The 24,689-nt window shown below is 42.7% G+C and overlaps 2 protein-coding genes across 2 annotated transcripts in view; one reads left to right on the top strand and one right to left on the bottom strand.

Annotated features, from left to right (window-relative positions):
* LRBA (LPS responsive beige-like anchor protein) overlaps positions 1-24,689 on the bottom strand; it is a 370,657-nt gene that overhangs the window by 143,190 nt on the left and 202,778 nt on the right. The window contains exon 40 of the mRNA XM_058804238.1: positions 23,556-23,692. Within this exon, the coding sequence (XP_058660221.1) occupies positions 23,556-23,692 (137 nt within the window). The remainder of the gene's footprint in view (positions 1-23,555; positions 23,693-24,689) is intronic.
* On the top strand, positions 17,937-20,197 carry MAB21L2 (mab-21 like 2). Its single transcript, XM_058804239.1, has one exon. It carries the CDS (start codon positions 18,661-18,663, stop codon positions 19,738-19,740), a length of 1,080 nt encoding a protein of 359 aa, XP_058660222.1. The 5' UTR covers positions 17,937-18,660; the 3' UTR covers positions 19,741-20,197.

Genomic DNA, 24,689 nt, shown 5'->3' on the forward strand with positions numbered 1-24,689 from the left:
CCAGCCTGAAAGGACTCACGCCAGTGTCCACTGAGTCCAGCTATGAAACTTATTCAAGAATCCTGAGGCTCCAAATGTGCTTCCCACCACTTTACTGCATGACAAAGATTCGTCTTGGTTAATCCAGGTCACTGGAAGGCATTTCTTCAGCTGCAGGTTTGCTTCTATGGATCCAGCTGACTTGCTGGAGATGATTTCCTGACACATGCATATGTACTAATGATGCCTTTTTTCATTCCCTGTGCCTCAAGTCACAGTCAACCAAAAGCTGCATCCATGAGAGAGAATCTTTCTGACAATCTCTGTGCAAGAGGGATCTTCTACCTAATTTCTTTTTTATAAATGTACTTGAGTGCATTTTCCATTCTGAAAGTTGGAAAGAAATGTTTTTATTTCTGTTTTATCCTAGCCTAAAATGAGTTAAGGATGATTTCAAGATAATAGGATACATCAAGGCATTGCTCTCCCAGGAGCATAATAAATCTGTAAATTAGGGTACTAGGGCACATTAGTGCATGCCTCAATTCTCCTCCATGTTCTTCAGAGTATCCAAAGGGTGACAGAACACGTGTCCAAAAAGCTGCAGGGGTTGAAAGCTTGTGTCAGAGGGGTCAGAGGAAGAAGAACAATCTTTTAATAACTCAGAAAGACTAAGAGAAATACAGCAAAAGAACAGAGCATTTTGCTTTCATCTAAACATGAAAGATCCTCATTGTCATTTGTAACACAAGCCAATTTAAAAAAAAAAATGATACCCAAACTCTCATGTCTATGAAATGCCTGAGGGAAAGATGGCTTTACCATTCCAGGTGAAAAACCTGTACCTCTTCCTACAATCCAGAGGATGCACAAGAGAGTAACACTTGTGAAAAGCAGGCTGAGAGCATCACTTCCACCGCTATTTCAGCAAACACAAATCCAGGCTGCTGCAGTTCCACACCCCTGCTACCCCAAACACTGCTTTCCATTAGCACAAGTACCAGGGAATGACACACTATTTCAGGGAGCTCTAGCAGCTGAAAACTGGCTCTGCTAGGGTGGGGGCATTCTTTTCTCAAGTGGAGCAGCCACCCCTGCGTGCACTCCAGAGCTCAAACAATGTCAGAGCAGGGAGGGCAGGGTCACAGCAGCTCACACCAAACTTGCTCCATGCTACCTGAGGGAGCATGTAGCTGTACACTGAATTTTACTATCCCCAGACATAATGTCACACAAGCAAAACAGGGTACTCCAAACAACTTGGTATGTCCCAATCATTCTTTCCTCACCACATATAGCAACTTTCCATTCTAACAGGACATGGCAAAACAAAAACAAACCTTCAGAAACTTCTTTTCTTTAAGAAGTTCCTGAAGGTTGCAGTAAGAACCAAAAACCCCCAATACTCTATTAAAAAAAAAAACTGTAAAAGACCTCCTATTACTGAGGCTATTTAGATAAAATACTTAATAATAATTAGAGAAATGACTGCTAATGATACACATTAAGAAACAAATTATATAACCACATATCTACAAGAGTAAGTTCAGTGGCAACAAAGTATGTCAAAGTGTAGAATTTTCACACATTTCAAAATCAATTCTTGAATTGTTCTGTGCACATCTCCATCATGAGGAATGCTTTTGTTGTCTCATGCAATTGAAAACTGCATAGCAAAGTACACATGTCTTCTTTTTAAATGGCATAAGAACCTGATATTTCATTCTGAAGAGTATAAATGCATAAGGAGCATAAAAAATAAAAGCTTTAAACAGCTCTTTAGGCATTGAGAATACCTGTTTTGTACTGCTGACTAATATTTTAACCACTGCAAGGTGGAAGTGCAAGCTTAAGGAGCATGGAAGGTTACACATGGTACATTAACTGTATTTTTCTGTGCAACCTGCAATGCACCCACACAAATAAAAAATGCCTCCTTGGTGACATAATCACTGCCCTTTCAACAGCATTAGGCAAGGAACTTCCATGCAGGCAGCTTCACTACTGGAGTCAATCACAGCTGCAGCAACCTCCTGCTATTCCCTAGGGACCAAAAGGAGTTTTCCTAGGTATTATAATGAAGGAAAACACAAGTAGTTTCCAAAAAAATGATCAAATAGTCTTCTCTGTGGAAAATTACCTGTCTTGAGTTTCTGTGGCTCATCCTAACTCACACACTGAGTCAGTGTAACAATCCTTCTTGCCTAGGGAATGCTGCTGGGTCCAGAAGAAATGGGATAGGAAGGGAATGATGTGGCCAAAGACACACTTCACAAATACAACCACTATTCCTTAGAAAAGTGTCCAGGGTCTCCAGTAAGGTCTTCCAGGTACTACTGTAAACTGAATAATGGACTGCTTTAAAACAGAATTAAAAGCTCATCCCATGATCCAGAGTGTGCCATATGTGACACACACAAAGTTCCACAATGACAAAAGACATATCTGTGCTCCACCTGTGTATGCATAAATAAGTATTTATGGTTTTTATTAAAATTGAGGCTTAAATGAGTACCATTTGCTCCCAGCAGAAATTTACAGGAGCAAATTCCTTGCAAATACTTGTCAGACTGGGATAAATGTTTGAGATCCACCCTTGCATTTTCTCACTAGCCTACCTTCCTTCTGCAGTGAGGTATAAATTTTCTTTTAAATATACTGCACAGTAGTAAACACTGCTCGTGAATATAAGATTTACAGCACATTAATAAAATCATATGGGCTCACTGGCCTTAAATATATGAGGCACACAATTTAAGTTTTCATGACTACCTCAAAAGAGACCTAGAGTTGCCGTGCAGCATGTTTAAATCTACAGAGGATTTACACCTACACATCACTCATCTCTTACCTATCTCTAATTATTTATTTTCTCCAGCACAGGACAAACTTCTGAAAGATTAATACTATATAGGAGGTGTGATATTTACTTTATTAGTTTAGGATTCTTGAAAAAAGCAAAGCAACACCTACAAGCGACAGAGAACATGGGATCTTAGCATTTGTAAAAATTTTAAAAAATTAAGGTTAAACATGATGCTTTAAAATAATGATAGCTGGGAGGCAGAACAACAAAAATATCTCTAATTCAGTCTCTAAGACTCCAACAAACAACATAAAAGTATCTACAAGTAGCTTGGCAAGTGCCCTTGAGAAACAAATACCTTTGACACAATATACAATTGCAAAAGTGTAAGGAGAGTAAAAAATACCTGAAATTCAATTTCTATTGAGATATATATATCTCCATTCACTGCTGGAATGTTGTATCAGATTTTTTGTATATCAACTCAAGTAGAAAATACTCATTACACATATTACTGGTTATTTTATTAATCAAACCCAACACTGTGTGAAGGAAAGGTTTCAAACACATTCTCAAAAAGAATGAAAAGTTTGTGTTTTCAAACAAAAAAAAGCATTTCACTTCCAAAAATGCCTTGGTTTTCACATTTTGGAGGCTAGTGATTATTGCTTTGTATTATTATTATTATCATCCCTTCCAAAAGGTGATTGATACTTACAGCCTACTGGTGAAAAGAAAAAAAAAGATAAAAAATGTTAACTTTACTCTTTCTTTTTTTCTCAATACCACTAGTTGAGATACATCTTTTTTAAATTTTGACTTTGGTTCCAAGGGCAGCACCAAAAAAAGGCAATCTCAAAACTGATGTAATAGGAAAATAATTTCTTCCTGACTCTGCTGGGATCTTCTTTGTTTTTCTAACAGTGTCATACAAATCAGTTACATGAGTTTTTGTGGATTTAGATCAGCACTGGTAAGATTAGAAGCCACACCAAGAGTAACAGGAGGCAGATCTTTAATCCAAGGTTTCCTCTGATTGCCAGAACTTCACAAGACAACTCTCCCCTAAATGGGCAACTGAAGACACCTGGGTACAAGGACAATCTTAGACAAAGCCAACACAATCACACTTTCACCAGCTTTACCTCCACCTGCCTCAAGCATAAAACTAATCAGGGATATTTTTGGGATGGATAAGGCAAGCAGGACAAGCTGGTCAGACCAACTCTGTTTTGTAATAGTCATTACAAAAGCCAGCAAAAGTTAAAGCTGCTCTCACTTGCACTGAATTCTAAGTTTCCCGCACTGAAGAGTAATTTTCTATTTCAATAAGTCTCTCAAATCAAAAGACTGATTTATACCTACAGTCATAAGAAAGTCAACTCTATCATGCAAGCCTAAGGGAAAAATCAGCAACAGTTCTGATTCTGGAATACCAAACACAGCCCCTCTCACACAAAAAGCTAGCTCCCAAATATAACAACATTCTAGATATCTTACATATTTACACAAACACACATAGCAACAGGAAGATAAAATTCAGTCCTTGAGATCCCATGCTCCTCAATTTTTATTTGCATCATTTATACAAATTCCAAGTAGCTACAACTCCATGTGCTATTTTACACAGAAGCACCAATAATGCATTCAGATCTATAAAAGACAACAAAGGGATAGCAATGGATGTCCCAAATACATAAAAAGCTGATCCATGCTTAATTTTATATGAATTTTACCAGTGATTTCATAAAAAAATAACAGAGCTGTACACTCCTAAAAAATACAATCTTAAAGTATCAAGTTCATCTTAATACATATGAGAATTTCTTCCAAATATTGCTACAACACACATACACATTTATATATATATATAATCACTATGTATTTAAATCCAGTACTTTAAATTAATTATTATTTAGGAGAATGAGAATTAATTTTATACATTTGTATATCATCTAACAAATGCAGTCCTGACTTCACTGGCACAAGCCTCATACAAACATTAAAGTGATCAGAATGCAACTTTCTGTGCAGTAAAATTACATAATGTACATAATGTATTGCATGCTATTGATTCTGAAATGACATTGTGGAAGAGACTCATACTTAAGTGTGCCACAGTCTCCAAAAGATCTTACCCTTAATTATTTATCAGAACCAAAATGCAGTCATTTCCAGAATTTACTTACCAGCATTGTTTATCTTAACATTATTCTCTGAACTGTACACAATATTTTCACATTTGCAACATTTGATGCAATATGCTTTGTTGCAAGAGACAAAAGAAAAGGATTCTAATTTTTAGTAGGCCCTTGAAGTGTCTCTGTATACTTTCAAAATAGATAAAACAGAAGTGTCAAAGTATTTGAGATTTCTAGTGCGAGTGGGTAAACCACTGTTAAACAGCACAACAGTCCAACATACGCCTTTTGTCAAAATATTCTTTAATTTTGTTCTAAATGGTTTAAGGGGTGGTGGATAAGTGGGTGGAAGGAGGTTTCTTACTTTTACATTAGTTCATTTGCAACTAATTTTGAAATATTTTTCTCTTTGTAGCCTTCTGGAGGGGTTCAGTCAAACTGCTAAACTGATTGCACTGTATCACTAACATCTGTAACATATCGATCATTTGACTCCCAAATCCTTCAAACATTTGCTGACCCACAACTGCTTCCAGACTAGGCCCAAATAATTTAGCACAAAGTTACATTTAGAAAAGCATTTTTTGTGCTCTGCTATTATCATATAATTAAATTCAGAAGTCTCTGCATAATCTGCATTTCAGCATTCAGAATTCTGGTATTTTTTTCTTTTTTTACAGCTACACACAGTGTCTTCATAAAAATAAACTGATTTAAAATTACTACTCTGCTAATCTATACTTTGTCAAAACTTACTGAAGCTTCATTGTATGTTGCTTCCATGTTTCTGCAAGAAACTGTCTTTCAGGTTGTACACCTGTCTTCTCCCACTTAAAAATTATTGCTGGCTTAAAATGCAGCATGCTACAAAAATGAAAGTGTCAGGTCTCAAGCAAATTTGTTAAAACCCCAAATTACCACAGTAAACCTGAATAGATACAAGCCTATACTCATATGCTTTGTATCTTTGGCTTTCATTGTACTCAGCATATTAAAATGTAACATGTGCTTCCAACGACTCACATTGGAAGATGACAGAACAATTCTGATGTATATTTTGAAGTGTATGTGCCATCCTCACAGGGGGTTTTATTCAGGTATATTTTACACGACAAATTTTAATTATTTATGCCCATTTTAAAACCTAACAAACCCTAACCCTAGAGACTTTTATTTACTAATGCCATTTATTGCTAAACTGCTTGAAAATAACTTGACAAAGCTGACGTTCCAAACAAAGACCACACTTCCTGTTCTTACAGGGAATCTGGAACACCATCAATGTTTTGTTCAGCTTGCATAAGTCACAAGTGATTGGCCACAGTCCCTGTGGGCATGCCATTTCATCCAGACTGGACGGTTCATTAGTCATAATTACTCTAACTGTACAGCAGAGACTGCAGTTTTATCTCATCATACATCTTTGATAAAGCTGCTTCCATTTCTGCTTCATCAGCATGTGAAGTTACATTATTGGAGCTTTCATTTTCCAGTCTGTGATTAACATTGGTTGTTGTGCTTATAAAACACACACCAAAATTCAAGAAAACACACAAAGTGAGGCCACGGCGTGACCACTGTTTGAACTTTGCCTTAGCAATCCTGCAGCAGTCACTGCTGCAGAGGAAGAAGAGACTCTGAAATGACAGAGTCGCTAAGAAAATTTAACCAAGGAGGTACCAACACAATCTGTAAGAGAATAAAATAAGGATGCTGGTTTCTAATGTGAACTGTGACACAGAAAAATCTCTGTTTGGTACAAAGGTTAGAGGCAGGAAATTTCTGACAACTGCTGGGTCAATCAGCATTTTTCAGGTGGTGTTTATGCAATTGCAGAAAACGAAAGCCTGCAACATAAAGAACCACGGTGAACACTGACAGCCACCGTGCTGCACTCCAGTTAGCAAACAGATGCTGAAACACTTAAATCTAATAAGGACTGCGAATGCAATCTTTAGCAAAATGCATGTAGAAGTTTCCCATTAAGGCATTTCCTTGTTGTGATGCTTGTTGCTGATTTTTCCATCTTATTGTGTGATAATAGGGAACACAAAGGCTGGTGACACCATCTGAATGTGCATCGTGTACCCATGATGGGCCACATAAACAGTCATAATCGACAGCTACATGCAGGCACTGAGGCTGCAAAAATCCCAGAGTAATTAGTGTTGTCTGAATGCAATGACATCTGTTTTCTCATGGTCCTCTAGACTTGTCAGGCCAATAAAATATATATGAAAAAATATGACAAGCATTGCAAATGCCCTTCTGAAAGGTCTCACTTTGGGAAAAGCTGAAGGAATGACATGTGCCACCTCTTTTTTGCCAATATACCTAAAAGCCAAAGCTTAAAGATTTGAAAAAGGTCTTTGGAGTCATTTTACATTTGACTACGGAAGGTTTATTCAGAGCAGAGCCTGTGCTTAGGTAAGAATATTTTGCAGCAGCTTTTGTTCCTTTAGAAAAGCAAGCTTTGTTAACAGAAGAGTAAATGTGACTGTTTATTTCTGACCAGAGTGCTTACACATCTGTGTCATTACCATCTCCTTTTTTAATTAAAGTAACAGACACCATGTAGACCACAATAGTGTATGTCTATATTATTATTATTATTATTATTATTATTATTATTATGCTTGAAGAATGCAACAAGAACAGCTCCATAGGTGTGCCTTCTGACATTGCAAAAACATTGTGCCCTTTTCATCCGAAGACCTAAGCTTTTGTTTTAGGATCCACAGCCTTTTTCCTTAACATGCCTATTCCCCCACTCTTTTCCTGGCCTGTGGCATGTTTGAGCATGCGTTTTCTCCAAGAAAGACATTAGTCATCATTAACAGAAGCCTTGACACCAAGTCTAAGTGCCTCTCCACAATGACCAAGTGGCAATCATCTTTCTCTTACCCTGTCACTGCTGATTAGGGGGTTCCTTCATGAAAATTTAATTTGTCGCCTTTCTACAGCTCCTCTTTACATTTCTGCAATAACACAGCATGCCAGCAACACTAAAAATACAGTAAAGGAGGCTGGACCTGTTTATAAGGAAAGGTAAGATTCAGGTTGCATGGCTGCACTTTTCACCTAGTTTAACAAAAGAAAAAACAAAAAATGCCCTGCAGGATAAAGAAAACAACCGAGAAGAAAAACTCCCATTAAATATGGAAGGACTCAAACAACCTGGCACACTTTTGATCCAACTAAATTTTTTTTTTTTCCTCTGGAAGACAGCTAGCCAGTCCCTCTTCCAAAGCTTCGTTCAATAGGCAAATAGGTAAATACAGTATCTAAACAGATTTTTACAATTAATCAATTTCATAACTGCTCCAAATAAACAGGTATTCAGGTTTTTAGCTTATATAAATATTTATTAAAGGATTTCATAATCCAGTGATAAATTTCAACCCCACTTCTTGTGTCTGTGTCAACATTGCCCTTGCAGTTAAAGTCAGCCATGAAGAAAACAGCTTTAGCTGCTGCAGACAGATGAAAGTTTCAGTCACAGATGATACTTTGCAGCTATTCAACACACACAGTCTCAGATTCCTGCTCTGTGTAACATTACAAACATTGTTGAACAAGATACCATAGCAATGAGTTATTTTAAGGAAGTTTTTCAAAACATTTACTCTTCTGCTTTATTTCAATTTGTCTAAAGATTTTTTTTTAATTATAAGCATATGCTATTTTGTTAACATCTGTGCACAGCATAAAACCTGACTGAATTCCAACTTCTAAAAGAAATGCAGATAACTTACATTGCTCAAATAGAGTAACAATACTGGAAAACTTCATGAAATTAAGATTAAGATGCATGAGTTCATGTAGCTGATTTTCCATACAGGTATATTTAAAAAAAAAAAAAAAAGAAAAACACCAAAAAAAAACACCACTTATTACAATTTTTATGTTCTCCCAATATCTTTCAGAATTTAATTAAGTGTGAAGCTAAAATCTGGATCTACCTCTATTAAATTCAGAAACCACAGCTAGTAAAATCCAAGTCATAAAAACTTTATTCAGCTTCCTAAAGTATTGGTCCTCCACTACCGACCCAAAACAGCATTGGTAGTCAGAACAGAAACTGTATTGCTAACACTTTGGATTTATATGAAACCTCCAATATCTTTAAGTAGTCTCCATACATGAAATTTAAGAAGAGGAAACTAGGAATTAAAAGTGGATTTTGAATGGCAGACTGTGATTGTTGTACTGCTATGGCAGTATAACCTTGATTAAATGCAGAGCAATACTAAAGTAAAAACAAAGCCCTGCCATGGTAACCTAAATTAACTACTGAAACAGATCATGCTGATACAGAAAGCTGCTGTTTTAAGCTATTTCACTCGAACTCAGGGAAATCTTGGACTTTCTAGAGGGCACAAAATAAAGCTAACCTTGCGTGGCCGCACAGCTCCCATTGGTCTGTTCCCTGCGTTCTCCTGGGCTCCCTGCCCGACGAGCCAGGAACGCAGATGTCGAGATCCTTGCTCTGCACCCATGTCAAGTTCAAGCACGGGAAGTTTAGCTCTTTGACTCCCCCCCAGCCCCAAGTCACTTGTCAGTGAAAGGTTGGGCGATTTATTGACCAGCGCAGGACGCCTACTGTCAGTGCTGAAGGAAATATGAGCGGGGGCTGTCGCTGCTGTTCTGGAGCTCATTGATAATGACATACCTGCCTCTGCCACCCATTACCCATACTACAAACTACTTAGACCTAACTGAAAAATCAATAGCCTACTTGCACCGGTTCCTGTGGCTGCCTCCTTTGATTGTCAGCTCCTGTCTAGGGTCAGCACTTACATGAAAGGGGCTGTGACTGCCTGATGCTTTCAGGACAACCTAACGATATGAAACTAGCCAACAGAACAGTAAATTCTGTCCCCCTGCCCTCCTCATCAATTAGGCTTTGACTAGGCTTGCCTGTAGAAACCTGACCTTTTAAGTTTAGGTGAATATGGAACTCGCTGAACACGCCATTGCCCTCAGCACTGAGCCAGGAAATCCACTGACAGGTTAAACAAAACAGAAGGTTGTAACTGTCATAATTTGCATTGCACTTTCACGCCAACAAGGGTGTTATCAGTGGGGGCAAGCCCTGGAACACACAACGCAAGCACCCTAAGTCACTCTCCTCATAAATTTTCAAGTGAAGGGAGATAAAACATAAATTCACAAATGACCGCGCATTTCAAGCCCCACTTTCTTTCAAGTTCGCACTCTGGAAGCCCCCAAAGTACACAAACAATTCCCCTTTGGAGACGTGCTGGCATGCAGATGCCAGTCAGAATGAACCTCCAGGACGGATGATGGATGGGGAAAAGCCACCTGCCTGCGCCTCTAAAGGACTCCTGTATTAGGGTTATTGCCCACTGAGTATTTGTATGCATCAATGCGAAACATTAATGGAAAATACACAGACACACACCTGTATTTTGGAGCAGCAGGTAGCCATAAATTATTTAGAAGTCTCCAGAGAGCCCTAACTGGCACTTCTGAGTAGTATCCACTGGTATATCCTGCATCTTGGAAGTCCATTAGCAACTTCTAAATATCCCTGTGACTACAACTAAATTATAAATGTTACATTTAAATGCATGTGCCCTCCTCCAAAGGATATTGACAACCATGAAGCAAAGAACTAAAGCAAGAAATCTCAGATCTAAAGTAAAGGCTGAACTATAATCTGAAGTTTAATACAACAGTTTTTATAACTACATATAGACTTTTTTAAAAAGTTAATAGCTGAATGCCTTGCTCCTCCTTTCTTCCAAAATAAATAAATATTAAAACCAAATGAAAATACCTTTAAAGTCTCTGATTAGGCCTCCTTTCTTATATTTTAATTTTCAATCAAAAAGTCTTTTATGTCCTTTCATGTTCCTGCTTTCATGGCCCTGCCATACACAATATACTCATGACTGGAAAATGCAGACAGCATGAATGATCCAAAAAATTTATAGAATTTGAACACCCAAGCTTCTTCATACCATGAAAGGACTGGCTACATCTATGACCTGTAGTGAATACTAATTTTTTGAAACTCTGAGAAGGCCAGGAGTTTTCAGAGGATTTTACTGAGTGCATGCAGTTAACAACTGTAAATGTAAATACACAAACTACTCCTAGAACTCCCAGGCAAGATTCAGAACAATAATTTAAGTAATGCTTTTTTACTCTACAGCTGGACCTTTTTAAATCATGCACCCTTAATATCCTTCTCACACAAAACTGTGCAGTGCCAGACATAAAAATGAGTTCTTGGTAAATAAGTGAGAGGAAAAATGCTGCCACTTGGTTTTCAGCATTTAAGACTCAGTTCCAAAACTCCAGATACCCTTGCAAGCTTTACTTCTGAATGCTGATTCAATATATGCCAGCTGCTGCACTTAGGTTATTTCAAATGCACTTTTTGAAACTGGAATTGAGAAAGGAAAATTGCTGAATTACAAAAAGATAAAAAACTTTTTTCATTAAAGCTTCAGATAATATGTTACACTGCAGTATTTGTTACATAGTACCAAATTTACAATGTTTTAAACAGACACAAAACAGCACAAATGCAGAGAAGACTCCTCGAAAACGAAAGCATAGAACTGCGTTAAAGCCCTTTTAGATAAACAGAATGGCAGTCAGAATTAATATTGTACTCCAAACAAACTACAGAGCAAACACTAGTTAAAAATGGTAGACCTAATTGAGTCTGGATGGTCCCCTTTACAGACCTAATGCAATGATTAACTATGCATCTGGTAGCATGTCAAGTCCTTTTTGTGTGCCTATCTGATAGCGAAGTGAAAGGGCATGGACAGTGTCCAGTCCCAGCAAGCAAATCATTTGGAAGCAGTCATAGCCATAGATCAAAGATTTTTCACTCTATCCAGAGTCTATTTAAACACACCAACCCAGCCCCTTGTTGCAGACAAAACCAGTTAGAAAATAAGAATGACTCCTTGGGATACAAAGATAATAAAGGAAGATAGAAGTAGAAAATGAAGAAAAGAAACAGACTGGCAGAACCTTGATTTCCATAGGCCAAGACAGCTGGTTTACATCCTAGTTTTATTTCAGATGGTTAAAGAAAAGGAACAATTTCCATCTCTTAGATCACCAAATATTATTTCAATTAAGCTATGCAGATGGCTTCTATACATTATTTGAGCCAATGCAGTTTCCCCTTTCCAGCAGTGGGAGATGGTACCTTGAACTATTTTGCACACACGTTTTACCTAATTCATAAGAAAATTAAAAAGAGAGCAGCATATTAACATAGAGAAGTTATTCTGAAATAAGATATGCACAGCAAGATATAAAATAGGATTAGCTATGATTTGATTCTCCCATTAGAAGTAGCAACAAAACCCCTGCAATGGTTTTAAAAGTTGTAGTTTACTACTTTTATGTCAACATAGTACTTTCAAAGGATAAAAATTCAAAACTATGAAGTACAATGCACTGAAAAGTAGATGGTTCTAACTGTGCATTTAATTTGAATGAGGGAACAGTTAGAAGACTGCTCAAATGGGACTTCCTTTAAATTAAATAAAAACTTCATGCTTTTCCTATCAGAGTCAAAGTCAAAACAAAATCATCTTAAAATACAGGGAGGAGAGCGAGACAGAAATTCGGTTTATTCTGTGCTGGTCACCACTGCTACTGAGAAGATTGAGCCCCCTCTGTTCCCTCCTCCCACAACACCCTTCCCCTTTATAAACTGCCCTCATAGAAACTCACTGAAACGTTATAACCTGTACAGTGGCTGGTGAGGAGCAGAGGATTTCACACTGCTCTATGTTGTACTTGAAAAAGCACCTTTTTAAGTATAAGCTTATAAACAAGGAGCTTTTGCCTCTGGACCTAGAAACTGACGTTTTAAAAGAGTGTAACTCAGACAATTTTAGGTGAACTTATACATATGCTTTGTCTTGACAAAGGTGCATGAAGGTTTTGATCTCAGAAATAACTATCTAACCAGTAAAACCACACAGGCTGCTGTCTGTTGGCATCATCACGCATATGCAGAGACTTCAACATCTAAGGCAATAAACAGAACAATCATCTGCAGCTACTGACAAAAAAAAAAAAAAACCAAAAGCATGCAAACGAATAGTTTTTTCATTTCCAAAACTTTGATTTGGCTTATAACATCTTTGTATTTTTCGTAATTTTAAAATGTGCTGATTCAGTGCTGATTCAGCATTATTAAGAACCAAACGTTATCTCTGTAGTCCACCTCATATTTTTTTCTCAAGCAAATAAGAGTTAATGCATTCAATTGGAGGTAGAGTTGAGAAAATTCTGGCATATTACATGTTTTCACTTCTTAAAAGTGATGCTATTAGTATAATTAATCAGTTATTATAAATAAAGAACAGCCAACACACATGAACTTGGTTACTTCTAATGGATAAAACAGCATGCACCCACACTAACTGCATCCAAACAAAAGGCCCACATGAAGTTTTAACAAGAATAAAATTTTACAAAAGCACTAGAATTGTTCTTTTTTAGTATATATCTGATTCTCCCTGATTGCCAACTTATTAAAGAAAAAATTACAAAACAGTATTTAGCATTCAAACCAGTCAACAGCTAAAAGAAGTCACCCTTAGTCACCATGAGAAAAGAGAAGATGCCACCTCTAATGCAAAGTTCAAAGCATTAGAAGAAGTCCCTCAGTAGCAGATTGTTTATGTTAAACACCACATTATGAACACATTCACATTTTAAGACTGAACAGGAAAGCATAAATAAGCTACTTAAAGGAGTAGCTGGAAGCAACCCCTCTCCTGCTAAAGAAATGAAAGCTAGGCGAGACTTAAAAACATGTATGAATTCTTTAATTACCATACCACTCAATCTTCACAGGGAAAAAAAAGGTACAAGATTTCTACAACACTTTAGGCTGATGAGATACATGAATGACATTGGTAAAAATGAAATCATCCTTACTTCTCCGGTGTGTGCCATCAACTAACTTCATACACACAGACCTTAAAACAGATCAGCAGATACTAAAGCCCAGCCATGACTCCCAAAAAAAGGTACACACTGTACACCATCGAATGCAAAAGGAATTTTATCCCCCAAACCCAGCACAGCGCTGGCTGTAACTATGAACCCGGTTCTGCGATGGAGAAACGCAACGTGCATTACTGAATCATTTCTTTTCAAATCCATACATTCCCTGCAGCAGTTCAAGCTTCATCAGCAGTGCAGGAATGTATGAAAATGACAGGCAAAGGGCACTAGCTCTTTTCCCATACAGTTCTTCTATAAATGGAAGCAGAGTCCTACAAAGCACTTAAAGCTGAGAACGTCTGAAGACTGATCTCCAGGAAAAAAATAACACAATGCTAGGTTCCACAAGCAGATTAATTATTCCGTTTTCTGCAAAACTGTTTCCATTAAATGAAAGGACAGAGAGGAAACCAACTACTAGAAAATAATGGAACACTAGCTGGGTCTCATAAGCAAAGCTGTCACGAACAAAGCATATACAAACACATATATATTTCATATGCTATTCTTAAAAAATACTTCTCAGCCCTTTTGGGAGCACCTGCTCCTGAATTCACTTTTCCCTCTGCCTCTCAGCAAGGGAGAGACAAAGGACAGGCTTGGCAGAAATCCTTTAATAGCCTTAAGTCACTTTGATTAAACTTTGATTTACCTTAAAAATTACACCTTATATCAGTAGCATGTTATAGAAACTTTAAAATACACCAGTCATTATTAAAAGACTGAAATATTTAACGTGTGCCACGTTGATAAGCTGGTTAGGGAATCAAATGAAAGTATGCTATATCATAACACAGAAAAAAACTTGCATGCTTTTTGCTAAAACTCTGAGCTGCTTTCCAGCCTTTTTTTCTTTTGTTGTTTCAGCGGTTAACACAAATCCATAATGCTCTCTTGATGGGAAAAAAAAAAAAAAAAAAAGAAGAAAAGAAAAAGAAAAACAAGTCTTAACGGCAGCCCCTCGCTGCTACTTTGCCATCCCGAGTGTGAAGAGAACACCGTGGCACATCCCTCGCCTGCACGGCTGGATTTACACCCGCCCGAGCTCCGTGCCGTACGAGCGGGAGGGTGCAGGAGGAGCCAAGGCAAGAGCAAACACTGCACACCGCGTCCCCTTCCCTGTATCTTTTTACAGAAGCCCTCGCTAACAAAACACTATAGCTCCAGGCAGCGGCATGCTAATGTTGGCACTGCTTAAACCAAACAAACACGATGTTTAACAGTCAAATAAAATGTCCCGCAGCCTCCCTAATGAATTTGTCAAGGACCATCAGATCACCCCCGCCCCTGCCTCATTAACTCAAGTATGATGAGACGGATTATAACGAGAGAATACAGATCAATCGGTCTGAAGACTTCAAGTGGCTTTTAGCCCTGAGAGTTTCCCTCTCTGCGGCACACGCACGCACACGGTCTTTTTTAATGGAATACAGTATCTCCTGCTGCTGGAGGGGATGCCACTTCGTTTTATACACCATCAAGGAGCTGCTGATGGACTTCTACACTAACATACATAAAAGCAGAGGTGACAAGGGCTCTTCAATTATAGCCTCCTCGGATACTGTTCCCCCTTCAATTATTCATCCCGGCGAGAGCAAATTCCGCCACAGATGAAGCTGGTCTTAATGCAGTGCGGCCACAAACGCCCAGACACGGGAGAGAAGGATTTCACGTGCATTATTTGCTGGAAGTGTTTAAGTTTATTGCTCAAATGATGTTTCTAATTAGCGTTGGGGCAATAAATTAAAGTCAGCTTTTGTTTAGCTGATTTATTATTTACTAGGGTTTCAACCTCAGGCAGGAAAATTGGTAATGAATTGTTTTAAATCTGAACACTGGTAACGCTACATCATTAGGCACCTTTTCGGGGGGGGTGGGAAGGGAATCACCCTCTCCTCCTGAAAAATGGAACCTTTCCTTTTACCCTGAAAAAAGGAACGCGTGTGCCCCCTCCACTGCCAGGGCCGCCTGAAGGCTCCGGCAACCTCCTCCGCGCCCAGGACACGGTAAAACCCTGGTTTGGGCGCTCTCTGCGGGAAGCGAGACCCCGCGGAGCCCTCCTGCCCACCTCCGCTCGGAGGGCGGCTGTGCAGAGCCCTCACCGGCACGGAGAGCAGTGCCAGCCCGGCAGCGAGTTCGCCCCGGTGGCGTGTGAAAGGCACCCCCAGCCCTAAGTAACTCTTCCCTTTGCCGGAGGGCAGCGGGAGGCGAGGCGTGGGACCAGGCAGCCCCGCCGGCCCGGCCGAGCCGCACAGAGCAGCTCCGCTAACGGAGCTCCGAGCGCCGCCCGGGAGCAGCTCCGCGGGCACCGACCCGCGCCTCGGGGGGACAGCCCCGCTCCAGCCCGCGCATCGCCGGGACACCCAGGGACCGTGAGAGCAGCGGCGCCAGCCCCGCTCTGCCCTCGGGGCAGCCCGTCCCCTCTCCGCACCCCTCGGAGCCTTCTCTGGGCTCATCTCGCTCCCGACGGGGCCGGGCCCGGCGGGGACATCTCACACCGCTGCCAGCTCCGGGCACCGCCGGGCCAGCCCCTCCATCCCGTGGCGCAGCGTGCCCCGGCGGCAGGCAGGGAAGCCGGCAGCCGCTCCTCTCCTCACGAAGGACGGAGCCGCACCGGCGCCGGGCACGTCTATACTTACTTCTTGCAGCGGTACGGCCGGCACCAGACATGTTTCTAATTTAAGCGCACACAGAAAACAGACGACGGTATTTTCTTTATTAAAATCAGTCAGCTGCAGGCAAAGGAGGAGAGCGCAAAGAGCCGAGCCCCACCGGGTTACCGGGAGGCTCCGCACGGAGGAGCGCACCGCGCGTCTGCACGGCCCCGGCCCCGGCGGGGCTCCCGGGCGGCGAGAGCCGGCCCGCACCGCGGCACTGCACGGCCCGGGGGAGGGCAAAGCAGCTGCGCACCCTCGCCCCGAGCACCGGAGGTGTGGAAAATGCCCTCCCTTCCATCTAAGTTCCCGCAGGAAAAGCAGATCGGGCTCCTTCGCAGCAGGTACTGCCCCGGGGCTCCCTCCGACCTGACACCACGGGGCTACGGCTTTATATCCAAACCATTTCATATTCTTATTAATACAAACTTGCATAAAATATCGTTTCCTTTTGAATAACTCAATCCTCCGCTTTAGGAGGATGAAAAGAACTTTATGACACAAGATTTGTCTAAATTAAGGTGACTGGGGGCAGTAAAACAAGGTGTGCCACGCTACTCCGGTGACGGTCTCACTTTCACTGCTGCAGCCTGGCATTAAGCGATATGAGATTTATGCCTGCGGTGAAGCCCCAGCCCGCCTCTCCCCTTTCCCCGCACACACCGGCACTGCCGCCGGGTCCCCTCGCACGGGCGGAGGGAGAAGCGAGCTCACCTCGCCCTTCACCGGCCGCCACAGCGAAATTACAGGGATTTTTTGTTGTTCCTCTCCCCTCACCCGACACACACACACACGGCCCCAGGTGGCGGGACGCCCCGAGCCTCCCTCCCGGAGCCCATCCCGGCTCCAGCCCTGCAGCCCATCCCGGCTCCAGCCCCGGCGCGGGGCCGGGGGCGGGAGCGCGGGCGCGTGTGCGCGCGCCGCGAGCCGCGATTGGCCGCGGCGCTGACAGCTCGGCGGCGATTGGCGGCACGGCCCCGCCCCGCGCCCGCGCGCGGCCCCATTCATAAACTACAGGGCCCGGCGGCAGCGCCGCGAGAGGGACGCGGGCACACGGCGCGGCAGGAGCGGAGCCAGAGGCGCGGACACCGGGAGCCCCGGCGCGCACTTCCAGGGGTGGGGAGGGGGAGGAGAACCCATCCCGGGCACGGCAGCTACGCCCTCCTCCCGCTCAGGATAAACCACAGTCTGTGCAAAGAAAACAAACAACAACCAAAAAAAAAAAAAAAAAAAAAAAGGCAACAACTCCTCTCCATACAGTCTCTCTCACAACAATCTATGTAGAGCTGCAGGACGGGAATGAGAGATCCCAGACCAAGTGCACCCGTCTGCGCCTAAAGATAGAGACAGCCACAGAGCCGGGTTCAGCCAACGCCTCCAGCAGGAAAAGGGAAATCAACAACACCCCCTGACAGTCTGAGCGAGCGGCAGCCAAACTCATGCACATCTCTGGCGGTGCCACGGACTGAAAGAGAGAGAGAGACAGACAGACACAGAGTTCACTCTTCCGCTGAGGGCATTGCTCGCATTCTTCTCCTCCTCTCGTACCGTGTGCGGTTCTAAACTTCGCCGCCGACCGGCTTTTCTGCGGGAACCTTCTGCGAGTCCTGGGGAAGTTTCTTTGCTGTTTGGGGTTTTTTTTCCATGAACTATTGAAACGGCATTTTTGTCGCTGCGCGGGGGGGTGGGCGCCTGAGCGCAGAGGCAGCCCAGACTTCCCTGCCCCCATCGCCATCCAAAACTTTGCGCTCCGGGAGCCCGCGGGGGCTGCCCGCCTCTCCGGCAGCGGCTCCGGCATCACCAGCACCGCCGCCGAGCCCGCACCGGCCCGCTCCTCCTCCTCCTCGCCGGGGCAGCGCTGGGCTTCGCTCCTTTGTGCTTCGCCGCCCTCACCGATTTCTTTAATTGCTCTCACTGGCGCGCCGCTGCCGCCTTCTTCCCGGAGGCGGTGGGGGTCTGCGATTTGGCCGGTGCCTTCCGCAAAGCTGCAGCCACCGCTAAAGCATTGGATCCCTCAACGTACTGCGAGAGCCCGGTGTACAGCCCGGACCTGTGCCCCAACATGATCGCCGCGCAGGCCAAGCTGGTCTACCAGCTCAACAAATACTACACGGAGCGCTGCCAGGCGCGCAAGGCGGCCATCGCCAAGACCATCCGGGAGGTGTGCAAGGTCGTGTCGGACGTGCTGAAGGAGGTGGAGGTGCAGGAGCCGCGCTTCATCAGCTCCCTGAGCGAGATCGACGCCCGCTACGAGGGGCTGGAGGTGATCTCGCCCACCGAGTTCGAGGTGGTGCTCTACCTCAACCAGATGGGCGTCTTCAACTTCGTGGACGACGGCTCCCTGCCGGGCTGCGCCGTGCTCAAGCTGAGCGACGGCCGCAAGCGCAGCATGTCCCTCTGGGTGGAGTTCATCACCGCCTCGGGCTACCTGTCCGCCCGCAAGATCCGCTCCCGCTTCCAGACGCTGGTGGCCCAGGCCGTGGACAAGTGCAGCTACCGGGACGTGGTGAAGATGATCGCGGACACGAGCGAGGTGAAGCTCCGCATCCGGGAGCGCTACGTGGTGCAGATCACGCCCGCCTTCAAGTGCACCGGGATCTGGCCGCGCAGCGCGGCGCAGTGGCCCATGCCCCACATCCCCTGGCCGGGCCCCAACCGGGTGGCGGAGGTGAAGGCGGAGGGCTTCAATCTGCTCTCCAAGGAGTGCTACTCGCTGACGGGCAAACAGAGCTCGGCCGAGAGCGACGCGTGGGTGCTGCAGTTCGGCGAGGCCGAGAACCGGCTGCTGATGGGCGGCTGCCGGAACAAGTGCCTGTCGGTGCTGAAGACGCTGCGCGACCGGCACCTGGAGCTGCCCGGGCAGCCCCTCAACAACTACCACATGAAGACGCTGCTGCTGTACGAGTGCGAGAAACACCCGCGGGAGACCGACTGGGACGAGGCGTGCCTGGGCGACCGGCTGAACGGCATCCTCCTGCAGCTCATCTCCTGCCTGCAGTGCCGGCGCTGCCCCCACTACTTCCTGCCCAACCTAGACCTCTTTCAGGGCAAACCCCACTCGGCCCTGGAAAGCGCTGCCAAACAGACCTGGAGGCTAGCCAGAGAAATCCTCACCAATCCCAAAAGCCTCGACAAGCTATAGGGTTAACACGCCCGCGCACAAAAACTCGCCCTTCGTAAACAACAACAGCGCCTAAAAAACTTTCTATTTAACGCGAACGACGACGGAAAGAGGCGGCGAAAGACAGGCGCCCCCGCCACCCCCCCAGCCACCTGCAGCTCGGCCTTTAAAAACTTGCCGACGGTTCTCCCGGCATCAGCTCTCACCGCCTTGCACAGAAAAAGGGAAGAGCCTCTCTCCTCCTGTCCTCCAATGTGAATTTTTAAAAGGTCACAAAAAGAAGCGATCGGACTTTTGCAACTTCAAAACGAAACCCGAAAGGTACATTTTCCAATCCATGTATAGTCCTTTTCTTATGCTCTCTTGTTTGCCTGAATGTTGTCACCAAGTGAAAAAATTATTTAACTATATGTACAAATCTCCCTTTAAAAAAGTTTTACTGATGTTAAATGTATTTCGGTGCCAAGGTCAGATTATGTGCCCCACAACTGACTTGTTGCAAATAGTAATAAAAATATTACTTTAACTTTACGCTGACTTTTTGTGAATGGTTCTTAAATTTAGGCAAATACATTCTTTCTGAATCTCAGAAGGAATATTTTTTTTAAAATAAACGAAACTCCGAGATGTAAAGATAGGCTAAATGCAACACCTAGCCCAAGCCTTAGCTCAGCATATTGACTGATGTTTTCTAAACCTTCTAGTTTCCATTAAAAAAAAGTGCGTCTAAAAAAATCTTATATATTCTGTAGTTCAGCATGTGACAACATCTGCTATATTTCTGTTACTCTAAGGTTCTGTTCTAAATCTTGGAATATATGAAGCATCGTACAGCAGCTCGCTACAGTTTAGTCAGAATTACAGCATGCCTTTTCCTACCCTACAGTCGGGTTTTTTCCCTTTAATTTTTTTCCCTAAAAGTATTCCTTGCTTCTATTTTTCCCCGGTAAATCTCGAGCGCTGCATTTTGTTTTAAAAGTCCACTGCTGTTTGATTTCGCTGCCCAGAGAGAACGCGCTATCCATTTGACTTTGACACGAAGGAAGTATAGATCTACCCTGAATAATTAATGCGATTTAGAGCAACCGGTCGATATTTTTTTTAAACAAACATTTGTTTTTTGCCCAGATTTTTAAGTACAGCATAAAATCGCACCGCAGCATAGTCAGACGAGGAGATAAACGGGAACCCGTCAGGAAACCACCCGATCCTACACCGGCACCCGGGCGCTCTCTGCCGATCTCCTTCCCTGCCCCAGGCCCCTCTCCCAAAGCGAAGCTCTGCCTGATTCCCCACAGCTATTTCGCTTTAAGCTTGCTCGGGACGACTGAGAAATACCGGCAGGATTTTTTTCGGGAACGCATTCCTAAAAACGTTAGCGTTACCCGCTCGAGTTGCCCGAAAGATTGCAACGCCGGCTCGGAGCATTTAGAGCAAGTTTTCATATCCTTTCGTGGGCCGGGGGTAGGAAAAAAAAAAAAAAGTCTAGTTCTTGCCCTAAAGGACTATTTTCGCTATTTTCGTTTCCTTTTGGACGGAGACGGAAATAAATAACCATTCAAACTTGAGCTGCTTTTGCCTTTAAGTTTGCAAACGAAATGCCCGCTGGCGGCAGCAGCGGGGGCGATGGAGCGGGGTGAGCGGGGCCGCCCCGGCCGGCGGAGCGGGCACAGCCCGGCCCGGCCCCGCAGCCCCGGCTGAGCCCCACAGGCCTTTGTGGAGCCATCGGAGCGCTTTCCACAGCGCTGATCCCGGATCACCTGGCAGAACGGGATTAGCCCTTCCTCCCCGAAACAGCCCAGAGCCCACTGCAAACTCTGATCGTATCGCTGCCGATGCTATCGCTACCTAAGGCAGGTTTTCCTTCAGGAACTTGTCACAATGTTTTCTTTTCGGTAGTTTAGACAAATATACAGGGAACTTAAATTTATCAAACAGATGAAGCCTCATTAATTAAGCAGGCTTGCGGAGCTTACAGCGGATTAGTTGTTGGGGCTTTTTTTTTTTTTTTTCAGGGGGCATTTTCTACAGCAGCTCGTCATCGCTACCGAGGTACACTGATTTCAGCACAGGGTGGGGCAGGGAGCCGTTAATGCTTGAAAAGATGCTGTTTGTAAAATTACATAGTTTTTAAAATAAAATTATTCAGATCTGATTTTTAGCTCCCTCCCATCCCTGAGACATTATAAAAAGTATTTTTTTAAATTTTAAGACCTCCAGCTAAGGTACCATTGCAAGCAGAATGTAAGAGGTGTAGCCAGTATTTCATGTAACCAATCTCTCCTGTTTTAAGAACTCTAAGAAAATCTCTCAGATACAGAGTAAAAGATAGGGTCAAAGAAAACAAGAATGCCTGGTTTACAGTTAAGAATAAAACCTCTACCAAATACTGGGAAGCAGGAGAAAAGGAGGCTAACTGTATGTTATATGTCAGCGTTCCTACAAAACATGTAACAGGAATGGTAAGAATTAGTAACTGCACTCAAAGACCCTACGTGCTGAACACGAAAACCAAAAATCCAGAATAATGCAGATCTGTAAGACTTTTCTCATGCTGATACAATACAAAGCAGAACATTTTAGATGGAAAATGCAATACAGGAACATATCAAACAAACTTGAATTTCACATTTATATTCTTTCCATCATTAAATGGGGTTTTTTAGTTAAGGGGGGGGTTAATGAAACATAATAGAAGGATATAAGCATATAAAAATTTTAAGCACTATCTCAGATTTAAAATAATTTCCAATATATTTCAAAAATTCTTCAGGACTAAAAGAAAAGTTAAGTCTCATTTATGATATCACATAAAATCACAATTCTAGTTAATTGCTTACATTAAAATCTAGCTGTAACAATTTGAGAGCACTGCTTTTCAACATAAATTTTTTTCTGGATAGGATTTGATAATCCCAGCTTTCAGACTCACCTATGCCATTTTTATTATAGACAAGAGCAATTTACTCAATAGGAACAAAGAACTGAACCGGTGCTTAACACACAAGGTATTTTCTCTACAGGCAAGTGGAAAACCACGACTTCTCCCAGCAGTACCCTTCCCAAAGAAATTATTACCCAGTTCAACATTAGGCAGGTATTTAAAAAACCAAGAGCTGTGACTATGCTTAAATAGTGAGAATATTTACCAGTTGTGTCCTACTTGGAAAATGTTGCTGTAATACTGCAGAAAACATTCAAGTGCAACGTTATTAAGCTAATTGCATGATATGCTCCCTTTGAAAATGGAATTTTACTGAAGGTTACTAATTTTAACCAGAAGACAAGTAATCAAGCAACCCAGAGCAAATAAGCTTTGTGGAAATTATCAAGTCAGCTCAGAAACATATTTTAGAAGGGTAATTATGTTTTATGCTTAGGCACAATAAATAATAACGGGCTGAGTAAAATGTGTTAGAGAGTAATATGACAGGAGCACTGCAAACTTAGGAGTGTGGGAAGTTCAGCACTGTTTTACACTAACATTTGCTAAAATCAGGAAAGTAAAAGTATTAAGGCTAAAAGCCTCGCTGAACTTCCCTGTATTCATACAGGCCTGTGATTCAAGATGTCTTTATTTCAGACGTGTCTCCCTGGAGCTTTATTTGCAGCAAGCTCATTAACATTCAAGTAGGGTTGAATCGTGGGAGGGTGAGAAAGAGGAGCAGGAAAGAAGGTGTCACCTATGTGAAGTTCAGCAACATATATGGTCAGTGGCAAAGTTATTAAAGCAGCAACACTGCAGCCCAATAGAGGTAAAGGAAGTCAAGTGAAGAATTAAAGGTCTTGGGTAATTTGTCATCATCTCTCAGACCTCAGGGTCAATGATCTCTTACCTTTGGGTCGATTTTCTTAAAACTAGGATCTTCTTCATCCACCTCAAAGTAGAGCTCAGAAAGAGTGATGGAAAGGGTGCCTTTCACAACTATGGAGGGTGCCACAAGCTGAGCTGGTGTGCTGAGGGACACTGGACCTGCCAAAGCAGGAAAACACCAACAGTGTTCAAACTGAAAGGAATGCGAGTACAAATTATTCACTTTTCAGGCCAAGGACATTAAAATAAAGCAAAGAGCACAGCTCTTCCTTACAGAGCAAACCCCTTTTTGTCCCAGAAAAGAACATATGTAACAGATTTGCAGTGTCTCTGTGCTGCTGAACACTGAGGCAGCTGCAATTGCAAACTGCTGCATACATTACACAGAGCTGGCTTTAGCATGGCAGCCTTCAGCTTTTACTCAGACACATCTTCTGTCCAAGAAACTCCAAGAGTTGCACACCTTCTCTTACATGAAATATAGAGAGTGCACACATGAACACAGAATCTTACTGTCTGATGTGTTCTTTAGTTACTGAGAAGTTTTGATAGCATTTCACAAAGATGAACACTGCAGTCAAGCCTCAAAGTTGTCTAACTACAAAGTGTTCCCTCATGGATGCTGGAAATCTATTGTTAAGGTTACACAATGTTATAAAGCCTAAAGTAAAATGTTTTAAAGATGCTTTTGATTCTACATTAAATATTGTTCAAGGATTCCATATAGTGTTAGTGTAGCTCGGGGACTGTGGGAGTAAACAGCTGGAGGGTTGGTTTCCAACTGAATGAATTTTTATTGGAATAATCACATCTCCACAGGGCTTATCACAGGGACAAACCAGACTACTACTGAAAACAATAGGTTCAGCATTATATAAACTAACACATACAGAAGGAAAACAGGTTATGTTTGTCATCCAGCTGATTAAGAGGCAAGGAAATGAAGTTACATGGCTGCAGTATTATCTGACTTTTGTAAAACAGAGGAAGATACTGAAGTGACATAGACAATTTTGTTTTAATAAAGCATCTATAAATGAGGTACACACGTTCAGGTAATCAACGTGAGAATAAGTGACAAAAAATTCAGATGAATTGTCATTTCCATCGATTGTTAGAAGGGTGATGGTCCTTAATCTCGCATCAATCTCAATGT

Source organism: Ammospiza caudacuta, chromosome 4, assembly GCF_027887145.1.
Source record: "Ammospiza caudacuta isolate bAmmCau1 chromosome 4, bAmmCau1.pri, whole genome shotgun sequence".
Lineage (NCBI taxonomy): Eukaryota > Metazoa > Chordata > Aves > Passeriformes > Passerellidae > Ammospiza > Ammospiza caudacuta.

Bases quoted from the DNA above. Each gene is read 5' to 3' on its own strand.
- MAB21L2 (XM_058804239.1), top strand. From the start codon at position 18,661: ATGATCGCCGCGCAGGCCAAGCTGGTCTACCAGCTCAACAAATACTAC.